At 38.3% G+C, this 20,594-nt stretch overlaps 1 protein-coding gene across 5 annotated transcripts in view; it reads right to left on the minus strand.

Moving 5' to 3' along the window:
* Window positions 1-12,813: 12,813 nt before the first annotated feature.
* Window positions 12,814-20,594, minus strand: part of ZNF14 (zinc finger protein 14) — a 299,800-nt gene continuing 292,019 nt past the window's right edge. For 4 of the 5 annotated variants that reach the window (XM_067032591.1, XM_067032590.1, XM_067032592.1 and 1 more), the window contains 3 exons: window positions 19,704-19,830; window positions 18,716-18,776; window positions 12,814-18,336 (listed from right to left, as the gene is read on the minus strand). In XM_067032591.1, the coding sequence (XP_066888692.1) occupies window positions 16,857-18,336; window positions 18,716-18,776; window positions 19,704-19,737 (1,575 nt within the window). In that variant the 5' untranslated portion in view covers window positions 19,738-19,830 and the 3' untranslated portion in view covers window positions 12,814-16,856. The remainder of the gene's footprint in view (window positions 18,337-18,715; window positions 18,777-19,703; window positions 19,831-20,594) is intronic. The other variant, XM_067032593.1, reaches the window with a different exon arrangement.

A 20,594-nucleotide genomic window follows, 5' to 3' on the forward strand; every position in this document is an offset into this window, starting at 1 on the left:
TATTGGCATACAGTTGCTTGTAGTAATCTCTAATAATCTTTTGTATTTCTGCAGTGTCAGTTGTTACATCTCCTTTTTCATTTCTAATTCTATTGATTTAAGTCTTCTCCCTTTTCTTCTTGATGAGTCTGGCTAATGGCTTATCAATTTTATTTATCTTCTCAAAGAACCAGCTTTTACTTCTATTGATCTTTTTTTTTTCTTTCTTTTTTAACATCTTTATTGGAGTATAATTGTTTTACAATAGTGTGTTAGTTTTTCCTTTACAACAAACGGAATCAGTTATACATATACATATGTTCCCGTATCTCTTCCCTCTTGCATCACCCTCTCTCCCACCCTCCCTATCCCACCCCTCTAGGTGGTCACAAAGCACAGAGGTGATCTCCCTGTGCTATGCAGCAGCTTCCCACTAGCTATCTAATTTACATTTGATAGTGTATATATGTCCCTGCCACTCTCTCACTTCGTCACAGCCCACCCTTCCCCCTCCCCATATCCTCAAGTCCATGCTCGAGTAAGTCTGTGTTTTATTCCCGTCCTACCACTAATCTCTTCATGACATTTTTTTCCCTTAGAGTCCATATATATGTGTTAGCATACGGTATTTGTTTTTCTCCTCCTTCTGACTTACTTCACTCTGTATGACAGACTCCAGGTCCATCCACCTCATTATAAATAACTCAGTTTCATTTCTTTTTATGGCTGAGTAATATTCCATTGTATATATGTGCCACATCTTCTTTATCCATTCATCTGTTGATGGACACTTAGGTTGCTTCCATGTCCTGGCTATTGTAAATAGAGCTGCAATGAACATTTTGGTACATGAGTCTTTCTGAATTATGGTTTTCTCAGGGTATATGCCCAGTAGTGGGATTGCTGGGTCGTATGGTAGTTCTATTTGTAGTTTTTTAAGGAACCTCCATACTGTTCTCCATAGCGGCTGTATCAATTTACATTCCCACCAGCAGTGCAAGAGGGTTCCCTTTTCTCCACACCCTCTCCAGCATTTATTGTTTCTAGAGTTTTTGATGATGGCCAATCTGACCGGTGTGAGATGATATCTCATTGTAGTTTTGATTTGCATTTCTCTAATGATTAATGAGGTTGAGCATTCTTTCATGTGTTTGTTAGCAATCTGTATATCTTCTTTGGAGAAATGTCTATTTAGTTCTTCTGCCCATTTTTGGATTGGGTTGTTTGTTTTTTTGTTATTGAGCTGCATGAGTTGCTTATAAATTTTGGAAATTAATCCTTTGTCAGTTGCTTCATTTGCAAATATTTTCTCCCATTCTGAGGGTTGTCTTTTGGTCTTGTTTATGGTATCCTTTGCTGTGCAAAAGCTTTTAAGTTTCATTAGGTCCCATTTGTTTATTTGTGCTTTTATTTCCATTTCTCTAGGAGATGGGTCAAAAAGGATCTTGCTGTGATTTATGTCATAGAGTGTTCTGCCTATGTTTTCCTCTAAGAGTTTGATAGTGTCTGGCCTTACATTTAGGTCTTTAACCCATTTTGAGTTTATTTTTGTGTGTGGTGTTAGGGATTGTTCTAATTTCATACTTTTACATGTAGCTGTCCAGTTTTCCCAGCACCACTTATTGAAGAGGCTGTCTTTTCTCCACTGTATATCCTTCCCTCCCGTATCAAAGATAAGGTGACCATATGTGTGTGGGTTCATCTCTGGGCTCTCTATCCTGTTCCATTGATCTATATTTCTGTTTTTGTGCCAGTACCATATTGTCTTGATTACTGTAGCCTTGTAGTAGAGTCTGAAGTCAGGGAGCCTAATTCCTCCAGCTCCATTTCTCGTTCTCAAGATTGCTTTGGCTATTCGGGGTCTTTTGTGTTTCCATACAAATTGTGAAATTTTTTGTTCTAGTTCTGTAAAAAATGCCAGTGGTAATTTGATAGGGATTGCATTGAATCGGTAGATTGCTTTGGGTAGTAGAGTCATTTTCACAATGTTGATTCTTCCAATCCAAGAACATGGTATATTTCTCCACCTATTTGTATCATCTTTAATTTCTTTCATCAGTGTCTTATAGTTTTCTGCATACAAGTCTTTTGTCTCCTTAGGTAGGTTTATTCCTAGATATTTTATTCTTTTTGTTGCAATGGTAAATGGGAGTGTTTTCTTAATTTCACTCTCAGATTTTTCATCATTAGTGTATAAGAATGCCAGAGATTTCTGTGCATTAATTTTGTATCCTGCAACTTTACCAAATGCATTGATTAGCTCTAGTAGTTTTCTGGTAGCATCCTTAGGATTCTCTATGTATAGTATCATGTCATCTGCAAACAGTGACAGCTTTACTTCTTCTTTTCCTATTTGGATTCCTTTTATTTCTTTTTTTTCCTCTGATTGCTGTGGCTAGAACTTCCAAAACTATGTTGAATAAGAGTGGTGAGAGTGGGCAACCTTGTCTTGTTCCTGATCTTCGTGGAAATGGTTTCAGTTTTTCACCATTGAGAACGATGCTGGCTGTGGGTTTGTCGTATATGGCCTTTATTATGTTGAGGAAAGTTCCCTGTATGCCTACTTTCTGCAAGGTTTTTATCATAAATGAGTGTTGAATTTTGTCAAAAGCTTTCTCTGCATCTATTGAGATGATCATGTGGTTTTTCTCCTTCAGTTTGTTGATATGGTGTATCACGTTGATTGATTTGCGTATATTGAAGAATCCTTGCATTCCTGGGATAAACCCCACTTGATCATGGTGTATGATCCTTTTAATGTGCTGTTGGATTCTGTTTGCTAATATTTTGTTGAGGATTTTTGCATCTATGTTCATCAGTGATATTGGCCTGTAGTTTTCTTTCTTTGTGACGTCTTTGTCTGGTTTTGGTATCAGGGTGATGTTGGCCTCATAGAATGAGTTTGGGAGTGTTCCTCCCTCTGCTATCTGTTGGAAGAGTTTGAGAAGGATAGGTGTTAGCTCTTCTCTAAATGTTTGATAGAATTCGCCTGTGAAGCCATCTGGTCCTGGGCTTTTGTTGGTTGGAAGATATTTAATCACAGTTTCAATTTCAGTGCTTGTGATTGGTCTGTTCATATTTTCTATTTCTTCCTGGTTCAGTCTCGGCAGCTTGTGCATTTCTAAGAATTTGTCCATTTCTTCCAGGTTGTCCATTTTATTGGCATACAGTTGCTTGTAGTAATCTCTAATAATCTTTTGTATTTCTGCAGTGTCAGTTGTTACATCTCCTTTTTCATTTCTAATTCTATTGATTTAAGTCTTCTCCCTTTTCTTCTTGATGAGTCTGGCTAATGGCTTATCAATTTTATTTATCTTCTCAAAGAACCAGCTTTTACTTCTATTGATCTTTTTTTTTTCTTTCTTTTTTAACATCTTTATTGGAGTATAATTGTTTTACAATAGTGTGTTAGTTTTTCCTTTACAACAAACGGAATCAGTTATACATATACATATGTTCCCGTATCTCTTCCCTCTTGCATCACCCTCTCTCCCACCCTCCCTATCCCACCCCTCTAGGTGGTCACAAAGCACAGAGGTGATCTCCCTGTGCTATGCAGCAGCTTCCCACTAGCTATCTAATTTACATTTGATAGTGTATATATGTCCCTGCCACTCTCTCACTTCGTCACAGCCCACCCTTCCCCCTCCCCATATCCTCAAGTCCATGCTCGAGTAAGTCTGTGTTTTATTCCCGTCCTACCACTAATCTCTTCATGACATTTTTTTCCCTTAGAGTCCATATATATGTGTTAGCATACGGTATTTGTTTTTCTCCTCCTTCTGACTTACTTCACTCTGTATGACAGACTCCAGGTCCATCCACCTCATTATAAATAACTCAGTTTCATTTCTTTTTATGGCTGAGTAATATTCCATTGTATATATGTGCCACATCTTCTTTATCCATTCATCTGTTGATGGACACTTAGGTTGCTTCCATGTCCTGGCTATTGTAAATAGAGCTGCAATGAACATTTTGGTACATGAGTCTTTCTGAATTATGGTTTTCTCAGGGTATATGCCCAGTAGTGGGATTGCTGGGTCGTATGGTAGTTCTATTTGTAGTTTTTTAAGGAACCTCCATACTGTTCTCCATAGCGGCTGTATCAATTTACATTCCCACCAGCAGTGCAAGAGGGTTCCCTTTTCTCCACACCCTCTCCAGCATTTATTGTTTCTAGAGTTTTTGATGATGGCCAATCTGACCGGTGTGAGATGATATCTCATTGTAGTTTTGATTTGCATTTCTCTAATGATTAATGAGGTTGAGCATTCTTTCATGTGTTTGTTAGCAATCTGTATATCTTCTTTGGAGAAATGTCTATTTAGTTCTTCTGCCCATTTTTGGATTGGGTTGTTTGTTTTTTTGTTATTGAGCTGCATGAGTTGCTTATAAATTTTGGAAATTAATCCTTTGTCAGTTGCTTCATTTGCAAATATTTTCTCCCATTCTGAGGGTTGTCTTTTGGTCTTGTTTATGGTATCCTTTGCTGTGCAAAAGCTTTTAAGTTTCATTAGGTCCCATTTGTTTATTTGTGCTTTTATTTCCATTTCTCTAGGAGATGGGTCAAAAAGGATCTTGCTGTGATTTATGTCGTATAGTGTTCTGCCTATGTTTTCCTCTAAGAGTTTGATAGTGTCTGGCCTTACATTTAGGTCTTTAACCCATTTTGAGTTTATTTTTGTGTGTGGTGTTAGGGATTGTTCTAATTTCATACTTTTACATGTAGCTGTCCAGTTTTCCCAGCACCACTTATTGAAGAGGCTGTCTTTTCTCCACTGTATATCCTTCCCTCCCGTATCAAAGATAAGGTGACCATATGTGTGTGGGTTCATCTCTGGGCTCTCTATCCTGTTCCATTGATCTATATTTCTGTTTTTGTGCCAGTACCATATTGTCTTGATTACTGTAGCCTTGTAGTAGAGTCTGAAGTCAGGGAGCCTAATTCCTCCAGCTCCATTTCTCGTTCTCAAGATTGCTTTGGCTATTCGGGGTCTTTTGTGTTTCCATACAAATTGTGAAATTTTTTGTTCTAGTTCTGTAAAAAATGCCAGTGGTAATTTGATAGGGATTGCATTGAATCGGTAGATTGCTTTGGGTAGTAGAGTCATTTTCACAATGTTGATTCTTCCAATCCAAGAACATGGTATATTTCTCCACCTATTTGTATCATCTTTAATTTCTTTCATCAGTGTCTTATAGTTTTCTGCATACAAGTCTTTTGTCTCCTTAGGTAGGTTTATTCCTAGATATTTTATTCTTTTTGTTGCAGTGGTAAATGGGAGTGTTTTCTTAATTTCACTCTCGGATTTTTCATCATTAGTGTATAAGAATGCCAGAGATTTCTGTGCATTAATTTTGTATCCTGCAACTTTACCAAATGCATTGATTAGCTCTAGTAGTTTTCTGGTAGCATCCTTAGGATTCTCTATGTATAGTATCATGTCATCTGCAAACAGTGACAGCTTTACTTCTTCTTTTCCTATTTGGATTCCTTTTATTTCTTTTTTTTTCCTCTGATTGCTGTGGCTAGAACTTCCAAAACTATGTTGAATAAGAGTGGTGAGAGTGGGCAACCTTGTCTTGTTCCTGATCTTCGTGGAAATGGTTTCAGTTTTTCACCATTGAGAACGATGCTGGCTGTGGGTTTGTCATATATGGCCTTTATTATGTTGAGGAAAGTTCCCTGTATGCCTACTTTCTGCAAGGTTTTTATCATAAATGAGTGTTGAATTTTGTCAAAAGCTTTCTCTGCATCTATTGAGATGATCATGTGGTTTTTCTCCTTCAGTTTGTTGATATGGTGTATCACGTTGATTGATTTGCATATATTGAAGAATCCTTGCATTCCTGGGATAAACCCCACTTGATCATGGTGTATGATCCTTTTAATGTGCTGTTGGATTCTGTTTGCTAATATTTTGTTGAGGATTTTTGCATCTATGTTCATCAGTGATATTGGCCTGTAGTTTTCTTTCTTTGTGACGTCTTTGTCTGGTTTTGGTATCAGGGTGATGTTGGCCTCATAGAATGAGTTTGGGAGTGTTCCTCCCTCTGCTATCTGTTGGAAGAGTTTGAGAAGGATAGGTGTTAGCTCTTCTCTAAATGTTTGATAGAATTCGCCTGTGAAGCCATCTGGTCCTGGGCTTTTGTTGGTTGGAAGATATTTAATCACAGTTTCAATTTCAGTGCTTGTGATTGGTCTGTTCATATTTTCTATTTCTTCCTGGTTCAGTCTCGGCAGCTTGTGCATTTCTAAGAATTTGTCCATTTCTTCCAGGTTGTCCATTTTATTGGCATACAGTTGCTTGTAGTAATCTCTAATAATCTTTTGTATTTCTGCAGTGTCAGTTGTTACATCTCCTTTTTCATTTCTAATTCTATTGATTTAAGTCTTCTCCCTTTTCTTCTTGATGAGTCTGGCTAATGGCTTATCAATTTTATTTATCTTCTCAAAGAACCAGCTTTTACTTCTATTGATCTTTTTTTTTTCTTTCTTTTTTAACATCTTTATTGGAGTATAATTGTTTTACAATAGTGTGTTAGTTTTTCCTTTACAACAAACGGAATCAGTTATACATATACATATGTTCCCGTATCTCTTCCCTCTTGCATCACCCTCTCTCCCACCCTCCCTATCCCACCCCTCTAGGTGGTCACAAAGCACAGAGGTGATCTCCCTGTGCTATGCAGCAGCTTCCCACTAGCTATCTAATTTACATTTGATAGTGTATATATGTCCCTGCCACTCTCTCACTTCGTCACAGCCCACCCTTCCCCCTCCCCATATCCTCAAGTCCATGCTCGAGTAAGTCTGTGTTTTATTCCCGTCCTACCACTAATCTCTTCATGACATTTTTTTCCCTTAGAGTCCATATATATGTGTTAGCATACGGTATTTGTTTTTCTCCTCCTTCTGACTTACTTCACTCTGTATGACAGACTCCAGGTCCATCCACCTCATTATAAATAACTCAGTTTCATTTCTTTTTATGGCTGAGTAATATTCCATTGTATATATGTGCCACATCTTCTTTATCCATTCATCTGTTGATGGACACTTAGGTTGCTTCCATGTCCTGGCTATTGTAAATAGAGCTGCAATGAACATTTTGGTACATGAGTCTTTCTGAATTATGGTTTTCTCAGGGTATATGCCCAGTAGTGGGATTGCTGGGTCGTATGGTAGTTCTATTTGTAGTTTTTTAAGGAACCTCCATACTGTTCTCCATAGCGGCTGTATCAATTTACATTCCCACCAGCAGTGCAAGAGGGTTCCCTTTTCTCCACACCCTCTCCAGCATTTATTGTTTCTAGAGTTTTTGATGATGGCCAATCTGACCGGTGTGAGATGATATCTCATTGTAGTTTTGATTTGCATTTCTCTAATGATTAATGAGGTTGAGCATTCTTTCATGTGTTTGTTAGCAATCTGTATATCTTCTTTGGAGAAATGTCTATTTAGTTCTTCTGCCCATTTTTGGATTGGGTTGTTTGTTTTTTTGTTATTGAGCTGCATGAGTTGCTTATAAATTTTGGAAATTAATCCTTTGTCAGTTGCTTCATTTGCAAATATTTTCTCCCATTCTGAGGGTTGTCTTTTGGTCTTGTTTATGGTATCCTTTGCTGTGCAAAAGCTTTTAAGTTTCATTAGGTCCCATTTGTTTATTTGTGTTTTTATTTCCATTTCTCTAGGAGATGGGTCAAAAAGGATCTTGCTGTGATTTATGTCATAGAGTGTTCTGCCTATGTTTTCCTCTAAGAGTTTGATAGACATTTCTTGACTGGGATCAGTGATGTGAGTTTGTTGAATGGCATCGTGTGTACCCTGGGCAATGCCAGTGACTCTCAGGACAGTGAGTGCAATCGGTAGGAAAACAGCACATTTGTGTTGGGAAGGGCCACAGCGTATTTGGAAGGAGGGTGCCCCAAGTAAAATATTGACATCCAGGGTACAGAGTACAGGTGGTGTTAGGAGGAAAGTCCGGTGGTGGGATATGAGGGTTTGCTTCTGGAAACTCTTATAGTAAACAAAAGGATTGTTGAGAATGACCATTTGACAGAAATGTCTCGTGCAGAAAGGCCTCTGTTTATAAGGTGTCACTAAGCCTGAGGATCAGAACAAAGTAATGGGCCCATGTGCCGAGGTGGGGGTGGGTGGGAAGGTCTAACTAATGCCTCAAACAGCGGGAAGACTCATTTAGAAGTTAACACGGTTCATCTAAGGAGGCCATTCTGGCTTCTATGAGGGCTGTATCCTGGGGTCATAGGAAGTAAAAGTGCCATGGAATGCCTTTCTGTAGAGCCCAGTGTCTTGAGGTTTTGTTTGTTTGTTTTTGAGAAATGAGTAGGTCACATCAGTGTCTTGGTGGGTCCTTCCATTTTGGCTTCATCAGTGGCGTGTCTAATAGGGTAAGTGAGGAATATGTCTATGTAAGTATATACCATGGTCAGAGCATAGCAAGTAGTCCTGCTGAGGGGATGAAGGGTCCTATTAAGTCTATTTTCCATCAGCTGTAGGGACCCCTTCCTCAGCCTGGAAATTATGTCCATTGATTATACTACTAGGGGCATTTTTTTCCCTTATCAGGTAAACTTGGCATTTAGTAAGTTAGCCATGACAGAGGAGGGGAGTTCCTTGCATTCTGCCTAGAGCTTTAGGGTAGAGGTCTCTCAATGGTTTCACATTTCATGGGCCCACAGGGCCAAGATTAATACCATCAGGTCTGAGAGGTTTCATACGTGCAGTTAGGAGTGACCTTGATTGGGTAACTGTAAGATATTCCCAGAGTTCTTTATTCCGGAGCAGTGATAAGGAGTTAGATAAGGAGTTCTTGTCACTACTGGTGGGACTGGATAGCAAGATCATTGGCAACGGTCAAAGGATCTGTGAAAATGTGCAGATGAGTTTGACTGTTTGCCAGGGCATCCTGTAGTGCTAGCGTGCTTGCTGGAATTTGAGCAGATGCTTGGGTGAAGTTTTTATCAGGGATATCTTGTTTGATCGGGGGCAGAACCTGCCATTCTCTCCAGTGGACTCCATCAGGTGTAGTGGTAGCACATGGTCTATAAAGTATAGGAACTCTCATGGTCCTTCATGTGATCCTAAGTGACTCTCCAAATGGCCAGAGTCTAGAAAAGGGGTGACCTCCTCCAGAACAACTGCATTACTCAGAAGGGAGCACACTTCCTACTGTAGTTGAGATGTGCCAGAGGTCCCAGTTTTGGCTTTATCCTGTAGGTACCATTGTCTTTACAATGAGGAAGCCTCTGTGGTGAAAAAAGCCTGAGGGATCTTGGCTTCATGACCCAAGACAAAATGGAAAGCTGGCTAGAGTCTAGATTCTTTTGTTTTCCTGTTCAAAATCTGCAGATTTTTAAGTATTTTGTAAGTAAGCAAGTAGAGATGATAATTATGGGACACCTGGGATTGTTGCAGCTGAGAGGTATGTGCCCATGACATGGGTTTGACCGCTGTTTCTTCCACCATCTCAGCTCACAGCCCCCTGGTGTTGCCACAGAGAAATTTTCCAGAGTGGGGCAGGTGTGGATTTCTAAAGATGTTTGCCAGTAGGAGGCACAGAGTAGGCTTGAGCTGGAAAATGTAGAGCTGGAAATGGCCTTAAGATGAGCCTGGAAAAGATATGATACTGATGATCATGAATTAGGATGTTCCCAGGCAGATTCCACTTGGGGAGACTGTGGGATACACCTTTTATGTTTCAGAACCATAGTACTTCCAAAGATCTGACCGTGAAACCTAACTTAAACTCAAAAGATCTGGGAGCCCTCTCACTCCACTACTGTTATGAGATGAGGGCCAGTGCAGCCCTATAGGGTGTTTTCTAAATTGAGATTTCAAGAGAGGCCTGTTGAGGACTGAGTCCTCCTTCCTGGTCCTTCAATTCTTCATAAATAGTACCAAAAGGTGGTGGAAATAACTGCTGCACATGTAAAAATCAAGATTCAGCAAAGTTTAACATTTTCCTAGCATGTGAAAGCATTGTTTTTGTTTTTTGTTATTTTAAATATGTATATATACCACATTGTAAGTGTAGTTGTGAGTTCTCACAAATGTACAGTAACACTACCACCAAAAGATGGGTTATACTCCATCACCCCAAAAGAACATTTCTGTGATGCCCCTTTCTACCAAACCCCTTCACCACTGACTGATGTTTTAGGTCCCTATGTATGCCTTTCCAGAATGTAACATAAATAGAACATATTGCCACTTGAGTCATCTGTGAAATTTGATGCCATCTTTTCTTTCAAAGTGAGTAATTTCTTACAGTGTTATTCTTCTTTTTAAAAATATTTACTTGTTTGGCTGTGTCAGGTGTTCGTTGCAGCATATGGGCTCTTCAGTTGCAGCATGCAGGATCTCTAGTTGCGGCACGTGGGATCTAGTTCCCTGACCAGGGATTGAACCTGGGCCCTTTGCATTAGGAGTGCAGTCTAAGCCACTGGACCACCAGGGAAGTCCCTTGCAGGGTTCTTCTGAGTTTAAAATTTTGACAAGTGTTAAGTTGGTGGCATACATTAGGCTTTCAAAACTGAGATTCCATTACTGTGAGCTCTGTACGTTTGGGTAATAACCTCTTCTACCATGGTTAACATTCTTGTTAAGATGTTAGGAATGATGGAAGGAATGATTGGTAGGGACGTCAAAAAGGAGACTAATAATTATGAAATGACAATCTTTACAGTGCTAAGAAAATGTAAGTTAGCACTAAAAATGGACAGAATTTGTCTTTCCTTTGCTCTTTAATAAAACTCAGAGCTGTTACTTTTGTATCCTCCTACTCTAGAATATGTGCTGGAAGCCTAAGCATATGGAAATGATAACTGTGAACAGCAAGATGGGATATGAGGCTTTGTGGGTCACTGAAAAAAAGCTTTCAACTAATTCTCTTATAGAAAGGCATTAAAAATTTCCACTATCTCCTTTCACATTAGGATATTACTCAAAATGATACCCTCTCTCTGTAGCTCACCTCAGTAATTCCTTGGATAATTTGCCTTCTAAACATCCGTAGCTCTTTTTGTTGTTTCCATCAGGAAGTCACAGTAGACTTACATAAATATCACTCTACTCACAGGATAAACTCAGGATGGGCTAGAACACTGCAGATGAACATAACCTTTTCTCAGACTGGGGGGAACTCCAGGGCTAAACAGAGTATATACTGTGTCAGTCAGTATACAAGCAAAATGAAAATGCCAAATATAAAACTTGAAATAGTTAAAGTGAATAGTTTCTTAAAGGATGTTAAACAAAAAGATGTCACAAATATCTGTGGCTAGATCAAAGAAAAGTCTCAAGTCCCAGAAACCTATGTCCAAACTCATGATCACATGTTGTATACAGGAAACTGCAAAAATGAAGATGAACCATATCTATATCTTTACCTCTATGGGGAATCTTTACCATTAATCAAAGAAAGCAGGACTTTCAACACTGCTGCCCTCTACTTCCACAACCAAGCAGTTCCTGTAAGTTAATAGAAATCCAAGTGATCAATAATGACATCCTCACTCGAGGCTCCTACCCTCATAAGAAAGATATACACACACTCCCAGCCTATTATCTCACACATCATTATTTACTTTCCTTCAAAGCTCTCATTTCCATCTTATAAAACCAAAGCTTTATCATTTAACTATCTCCCTTTTCCCACAAAAATATGACCACCAGGACTGTAAGAACTTGTTTCCTGCCTCTATATCCAAATCCTAGAGTGCCTTATTTGTGCTAAATTGGGTAGGTGTTGAATCTAGTGCCAGTTATGTTGAAATAGCATCAAGAGTATAGTCTCTGAGCAAGAAATGCTTAACTGGAACAGTGATCCTTTCTCTCTTGCTAGGTTTGTGTTCACTCACAATTTACCTGAACATATAGGTCTCAGCTAAGTTATAAAGGAGATATTAAAAGGTATAGTATACTTTACGAAGAACTGAATTTATATATTTTCACTGAGGTACTTAACAGTAAACACTATCCATCCAGTATAACACAGGAAGTGTAAGAGTGTTTAGATGATGGGTAGGAAAGGCAAAAAACGACACTGGGGGACTGGATGCTGGCCTTGTGTTCTTTCATCATGTTGAAGAGAAAAATGTCAAACACATCCATCATCAGACAAAGCTGTTCAGTGATCACAAATGGATCAAGACAAAAATAAGGGTATTTTGTAACCATATCACTAAAAATGATGAGATAATTCCAAATCATAAGAATGACCAAGATTCTCCTCTTAATAATATGACTGCAGAGCTTCCTGTGAATTAGATTTAGCCTCACTACACTGTTTTTGTCTTCTAGAAAACACTGATTATGATTACCTATAATAGAATTAAGTTCACCTTCTTGCAGCAACCAGTACATCCAGAAACATCTTGCTTCCCTGAACAGTAATCAAATCACCTAGCAAAAGCCCAAATCCTAAATCCTTTTGAGCACCCTCTTACTGATAAATCCAGTCATTTAGGGTTTGTGGTCATTCTGAGTACTACAATTTATGACACCACTCTTGTTGACCGCTGCTGTGATCCCAGTGGGTTCTGGCCACATGACGTTGACAAAACAAATGAGAAATTCATTTCAAGACAAAAATCATAACTATGTAGAAATAAAAATAAAATTTACCAGAGGAAAAAAATACCCAAACATGTATATACAAGGGATTATTGAATGAGAATGTGTAGCAATTAAGTTGACCAAATTACAAAGTTCACCTGAAAATCCAGTTACAACAGAATATTTTAATATATGTGCTCAGGAAATGAAAAACACATTTATTAGTATGCAAATTGTATGAAAACAGTTAATGAAAATATTTCTAAGAAACAATAGAAGATTCTGTTCAACAAAAATGTATTGCTTGTAATCACAATCAAACATAATTGAAAATGTACTGAGGAATTGCATACAGCTGAGCAACGTGAAGCACCCACAATCTGCCTGATATGAGGAAGGTGCCAATTCTTACTTGGAGGGGCTGGGCCAGGGCAGTCACTGAACAGTGCAGCAGAGGAACAAACTCCAATGTGGTTCTTTTGGACTGTGCAACCATAGCTGTCATAGTGGAGTCAGGAACACATGGTCACTAGCAGTATTACCAGAATTAGGTGTTTACTACACAAATTAGACCTTAAGTGAATATGATCTAGAGAAGATGGAAATCTAGGCATCAGAGAATACTCTGAACTATGAAAGTTAGAATTAGTTGCCTGGTGGACTCATGGAAACTTGAAGGAAAATCCAAACTATGATGGATCTTTGATGTGGAACCTGTGAAGATGTGTGGAAACCTACATGTCTGAGAAAATGGAAGTCAACCAGCTGACTGTCGTTTCCAGGATACTCTGGATTGGCAGGTTAAGGAATCAGGAAAACAGGCTAGAACAAGTATCCTCAAAGTTCCTACACATCTGTCTCCCTGCACAGTGCTGAAATATGATTAATGCCTCCTGTATTTCTGAATTCCAAATCTCATGTGAGTGAGGCTACATGTGAATTCTCACATGGAACCATAAGAGAAATGGATTATAGAAAATGTTACATTACTCAGGTGACAAAACAATGTAGGAGAGCCAAGTCTAATTCTACATTTTATCGTTCAGTGACAGGTCTGTCTCAACTTTTTTTTTTTTTTTTTTTTTGCGGTACGCAGGCCTCTCACTGTTGTGGCCTCTCCCGTTGCAGAGCACAGGCTCTGGACGCACAGGCTCAGAGGCCACAGCTCACAGGCCTCGCTGCTCCCCGGCACTGGGATCTTCCCAGACCGGGGCACAAACCCATGTCCCCTGTATCGGCAGGCAGACTCTCAACCACTGCGCCACCACGCAAGCCCAACAATTATTTTTTTTTAGTAGTTATTTGGCTGCATTGGGTCTTAGTTGCAGCATGTGGAATTTTTTTTTTTTTTTTTTTTAGTTGTAGCATGCGAACTCTTAGTTGCAGCATGTGGGATCTAGTTCCCTGACCAGGGATTGAACCCAGCCCCCCAGCATTGGCAGTGTGCAGTCTTAGCTACTGGATCACCAGGGAAGTCCACATTATTCACAGGAGATGTATTAATACATCTTTTGTTACCTGAATGTTATTGACCAGAGGTGTACCAATACGTTTTTAGAGAGTGATACAATTAACATCACTGTGCAAAGTTGTTAGAGCTTAAAATTGATCAAGGTTCATTATACAACTTGTGATTGTCATTATCATTCACATTTTGCTCCGTTAGGTTTTTGTTCCAATCTTGTATATATTATAAATGCAAGTTTATGACCATAAAATTTTCAAAAATGATGCATCGTGAAATTTTGAGTGAAGAATTTTTTGATGAATTTTATGCAGATACTTTCTCTGATTGTCCACGAGACATATATACTAGTATCTTAGAATATAGTTCTGATTCAGATGATGTGAATATTAGACCAAAAAAAGACAAAAAACCTTAGTGATTGATTCTGATACATGAAATGAAAACGAAACTCACAGCGCTGGAGAATGCTCCTTTGCTTCTACAGAAGAGTGGATTGAAGACATCATTTCACAAAAATCAGAAGACTTTACAGGTGTGCCAGGTGCAAATAACCCGCAAAGCATTAGTGAAATAACAGAATTAATTTTTGGTAACAACTTTTTTGAGCTGGTTCCTTCTCATACTTGTATCACCAACAGAATGAAAAATCATATAAAAAGTATGATAAGGCTTTAAAATAGACTGATGTAACAATAGTGACACGAAGAAGTTTCTTGGATTAATACTTTTGATGGGACAAATAAGAAAGTCATACTGGAAAGAATACTGGTCGACTGACCCTTAATTGAAACGCCTATCCTCCCAAAGACTATGACGAGAAGAATGTTTGAACAAATAATGATGTTTCTTTACTTTAATGATAATTCGGAAAACTCCACTTCCCGCAGAATTTCAAAAGTTAAACCTCTTTTGGATTATTTTCTACTAAAATTTCAATCATTCTGTATACCCAAACAAGAGCTATAACTTGATGAGAGAATGATAAAGTGGAGAGGACAACTCAGATTCAAATCCTAGAAAACTTACAAAATATGGAATTTTGGTCAGGACCGTTAGCAAAAGTGAAACTGGGTATATATGCAACCTTGAGATTTACATGGGTGAAGTAAAGAACTGCAAGAAACAATATTATCAGTCCTACAACCTTATCTTGGTTCATGGCACCATATTTACCAAGACAATTATTACAACAGTGTGTCCACATCTAAAATATTTTTAAAAACTAAAGCCAGAGTTTGTGGGACTATAAGAGAGAATCAAGGTCTACCAAACCAATTAAAGGAGAAATCTAAACATCTACAGAGGGGAGAAATGACATTCTTACGGAAGGGATAAGTGATTCTTCTTACATGGAAAGACAAGAGGCTAGTCCGCAGGGTGCAACTATTCATGATGCCTCCATAGCATCTACAGGAAAGGAAGACAGGAGGACTGGCCATCAGATAACTAAGCCCACTTGTATACTAGAGCATAATAAATATATGAAAGGAGTTGATCAATCTGATCAGTATCTGGCAAACTTCAATATCCTCTGGAAAACTTGAAAATGGTATAAGAAAATGAGTTTCCATTTGAGTAACTACAGTTTATTCAATGCATTTAAAATTTACTGTAGCCTTAATGCACAAAATAAAATGACTTACAAGCAATTTTTGTTAGCAGTAGCTAGAGAATGGGTAACTGACCATTCTGGTGAATGCAGTGGTAGTCCCGCACCTGGTCCTTCTTGTGGCCTTTTTAAAAGAGTACCCCGCAAAGATCCACCTTGTTGACTATCAAGTAAAATAAAAGAACATATTCTAGAGAAAATAATACCTATAGGACCAAAAAAATGCCGCCAAAAAGTCTTCTCTTCCAGGGGAAAGTGCAGTGAAACAGTATGTTTGTAATAGATGTTCTGTTCCCCTGCACAGAGGTGCTTGCTATACTGCCTATTACACTCTAAAGAAATATTAGAATGCCTTAGTAACACATGTACAAAGTTTCAAATAAATACATTAAGTGCAAAAAAAGTTGATATTTACTCAAACATGGGTGTTTCAATATTCATTTACGTAACAAATCGCTGGCCACAGGTGTTAGTGTCTGCAAAAATCCCCTGGTCAATGTGTTAATGCAGACTCTTTATTATTCAAATCCCAGCCAGAAGGAATGACAAAGAGCAAAACATAGAAATTCACATGAGACTATATACACTATGACATTTACAAATTTATGCCATCTTTTACTAGCAAGGAAAATGAAATAGGCTCTTCTGGCCAAAACAAGAGTAGGTTTCCCCATAAGGATTGACTATATATGGGTAAGGAATATCCAATACCTGGCACTACAGGAGGCCAATACGAAAATCCCAACAAATATCAAAATGTCATTTATCAATAACGCCACACAAAACAATCAAAACAAAAATTAAACCAACCTGCGTATTAGACATACATGTCAATTCAACCATGGATCAAACAGGCTTCAAAATGAAAAGAGAAAAATGTTGATTTAAGGGCAAAACAATACCTGTTAATCATTATGTAGTACTGCTTACCCAGTACTTACAGAATTCTCTCACTTCAGTGTTCATTTTTGAACGTAAGTAGTAAATATCCAGTTGAGAGATCCGCTTTAAGAATGAGGCACTGATAAAGACAATATAACTCTAAGAATTATTCTTTCAGGTTATTTTTTTTCTGGAACATTATACATGGATTAATTTGTATCAGGTTTTCTCAGATTTCTTACACATATAGGGTTTCTTTCCAGTGGGAGTTTTCACATGTAAGATGAAGGCCAACTGATGTTTTCCCCACATTGCTTACATTCAAGAGGTTTCTATTAAGTATGAGATCTTTCATGCCTTCGAAAGGAATTGGGTCGACTGAAGGCTTTCCCACATTCTCTACATTTGTAGGGTTTCTCACCAGTGTGTATTCTCATGTGCCCTCGAAAGGTAGTGCGATAAATGAAGGCTTTACCACATTCTGTACATTCATAAGGTTTCTCTCCAGTGTGAGTTTTTTCATGTGTTCGAAAGGATGTGTAACAACTGAAGGCTCTGCCACATTGTTTACATTCGTAGGGTTTCTCTCCTGTGTGAGTTCTTTGATGTATTCGAAATGAACTGGGAAAATTGAATGCTTTCCCACATTCCTTACACTTATAAGGTCCATCTCCAGTGTGCATTATCATGTGTGTTCGAACACTTGAGGGAGAAATGAAGGCTTTCCCACATTCTTTACATTTATAGGGCTTCTCTCCAGTGTGCTTTCTTACATGTCCTTGAAAGGTAGTGCGATAAATGAAGGTTTTCCCACATTCTGTACATTCATAGGGTTTCTCTCCAGTGTGAGTTCTTTCATGTATTCGAAAGGAACTGGGCCAACTGAAAGTTTTACCACACTGTTTACATTCATATGGCTTTTCTCCAGTGTGAGTCCTCTCATGTGATCGAAATGAACTGGGACAAATGAAGGCTTTCCCACATTCCTTACATTTATAAGGTCCATCTCCAGTGTGTGTTATCATGTGCGTACGAATGCTTGAAAGAGAAATGAAGGCTTTACCACATTCCTTACATTCATAGGGTTTCTCTCCAGTGTGAATTCTTTCATGTATTCGCAAACCTAGAGGAGAACTGAAGGTTTTCTCACATTGTTTACATTCATATTGTTTCTCTGCCGTGTGAATCCTTTCATGTCTTCGAAAGGAACTGGGACAACTGAGAGCTTTACCACACTGCTTACATTCATAGGGTTTCTCCCCAGTGTGAATTCTTTCATGTATTCGCAAACCTAGAGGAGACCTGAGAGATTTACCACACTGTTTACATATGAAGGGTTTCTCTCCAGTGTGAGTTCTTTCATGTGCTCGAAATGAAGTGGAACAACTAAAGGCTTTCCCACATTCCTTGCATTTGTAGGGTCCTTCTCCAGTGTGTGTTATCACGTGTCTTCGAAAAGTTGTGAGCCATGTGAAGGCTTTCCCACATTCCTTACATTCATAGGGTTTCTCTCCAGTGTGAGTCCTTTCGTGTCTGTGAACAGATTTGCGGTAACTGAAGGCTTTCCCACATTCCTTGCATTTATATGGCTTCTCCTCATACTCATGATACTCATATGGTTTGTGTCCACTGTGAGATCTGATGTGCCTATTAAGGAATGAATGATGCATGAAGACTTTCCCACACACATTACATTTACATGGTTTTACTCCAGAAAGAGTTTTCTGGTTCAGATTTAGATTTGGAATCTGGCTGACAGTTTCTCCATCTTGATTACCTTCTTTGCTTTCACAGAGTTTTTCTACCATAAGGCTTCTGTAAAAAATAAGAAATTATTAATGATTTCTTTAACGATTTCACATTTATTAGAGGATATCAGAATTACAATTTTATATTTTATAGCAAAAGTGAAGGTTTTTTGCTCTTTCTGAATTTTTTGAGGGCGATTTATACCGAAAGCTCTGTAAGAGGGCTTGACATAGCTATTATGAAAACAGTAATACTAATATATTGGGTTTCTTAATATTGTTTCCAAAAGCACTGGACATCTATGTCACGTTTAAGTAAATGTTTTCAGTGAAAGAAATTTAAGGGTAACTTTGAAGCTGGGGTTGTTTTTTCGCTATTTTAAAAAGTTTATGACATACCAGGATTCTCATGTGGCACACTGCTATCTACTGTGTGTGTGACTCACCTTAGTTTTCTCCCTTGGGTTTTGTACCAATCTTCAATGTTATGATTGTCCCATTTTTTTCCTAAAATGCAGACCCAGAAAAATAATGCAAATTATTGGAAATTATAGAAAAATATTAGATTCTAGGTCCACGATGAGCTGTGACCATGCTTAGTTTATTTATCAATGTACAGCAGTCCCCCCTTACCCACCGTTTCACTTTCTGTGGTGTCAGTTACCTACAGTCAATTTCAGTCTGAAAATCTTAATTTAAACTGTGCACCTTCCAAGTAGCATGATGAAATCTTGAAACGTCCCACTCTGTCCTGTCCAGGATGTGAATCATCCCTTTGTTCACTGTATCCATGCTGTATATGCTACCTGCCCATCAGTCACTTAGTAGCCATCTCAGTTTTCAGATCACTGTGGTGGTATTGCAGTGCTTGTGTTCAAGTAATCCTTATTTTAATTAATGATGGCCCCAAAGTGCAAGAATAGTGATGTTGGTAATTAGAATATGCAAAAGAAAAGTCATAAAGTGCTTCCTTTAAGTGAAAAGATGAAAGTTCTTGATTTAAAGGAAGAAAAAAATCATACACTGATGTTGCTAAGATCTATAGAAACAATGAATCTTCTATCGTGAAATTCTGAAGAAGGAAAAAGAAATTGATCTTAGTTTTGCTGTCTCATCTCAAACTGCAAAAGTTATGGACATTTAACACTTATGCATGTTAAGTTCATGTCTATTATGTGTTCTATTCTTAGTTATCGTTATCAATCTTACTGTGCACCACATTTCTAAATTAAACTTATTACCATAGGTATGTACGTATAGAATTCAGTACTATCTGCAGTTTCAGGCATCCACTGGTGGTCTTGGAATGTATCCCCTGCAGATAAGGGGGGACTACTGTATTCCTTTTCCACATTCCACATCTTGGAACAGTGTTGATGGGCAAGAAATACTTGTTCTCTAACTGAAGAAGTGAAGAAACGTTGTCATGCTTACCTATTGAGGTCAGGTTCCTCAAGGTTTCCTGCATCACATCTCTGTAAAGTTTCTTTTGAGAAGGATTCAGTAAAGCCCACTCCTCCTGGGTGAAGTTCACAGCCACATCCTCAAAGGTCACTGGGTCCTAAAACATTCCAAATATGTTTCCAGTAAGATGTGAGAATCTGACAGAACTGGGGATTTATACTCAATTTATAGGAAGATTACATACGATTCTGTCACCTTCAAACATTTATTTTATGTCTTGGTCATGAGAAACTGACTCTAGGTCCTTACTTACTTCTTCATGAATTTAACAGCATAATGAACACACGCAAATTATTTATTCATTTTCACTGTGATCACTTTAAATGTTATTGCTCTCTGATGTCAGGGTCTAGAGCACCTTGGAGAAATGAGAGAAATGCTACACAAATGAATCAAATATCATTTTAAACACATCAATCTCTTGTGAGAAAAACTTATCTCCTTTGTTATTACACACCATTTAACTCAGTACACTCCACTGATGTATGAGGTCAAATCTGCAGGAGTTTTTAAGGAATAAAACACAGTGAAGAACTGGAAACTTTTTCTATTCCCATCACCAAACATGAGAGTCCAGGAGGCCTGTGGAAATCCAACTTGTGACAAGGATCAGTTTGCCATACTGGCCTGAGAATTATTCCAGGTGATTAGAAATAGCCAGGTGCAACTGGTTAGGTTAAAATATTCTTGTAAAGAAGTAGTACTTTTAGCTTGTGTAAAATTTTTGTGGACTCAGTTTCTCCATTCTCTCTCTGTCCCATTCATGGAGCTAGAAAGTTATTCAGAAGTTAAGGCTCAGACAACTTCACATGATATGACATGCTAAAAAGACAAAACTACTTAGACCTCCACAAAACCCTA

The sequence above is a fragment of the Kogia breviceps genome, chromosome 4 (assembly GCF_026419965.1).
Source record: "Kogia breviceps isolate mKogBre1 chromosome 4, mKogBre1 haplotype 1, whole genome shotgun sequence".
NCBI classification, from domain to species: domain Eukaryota; kingdom Metazoa; phylum Chordata; class Mammalia; order Artiodactyla; family Physeteridae; genus Kogia; species Kogia breviceps.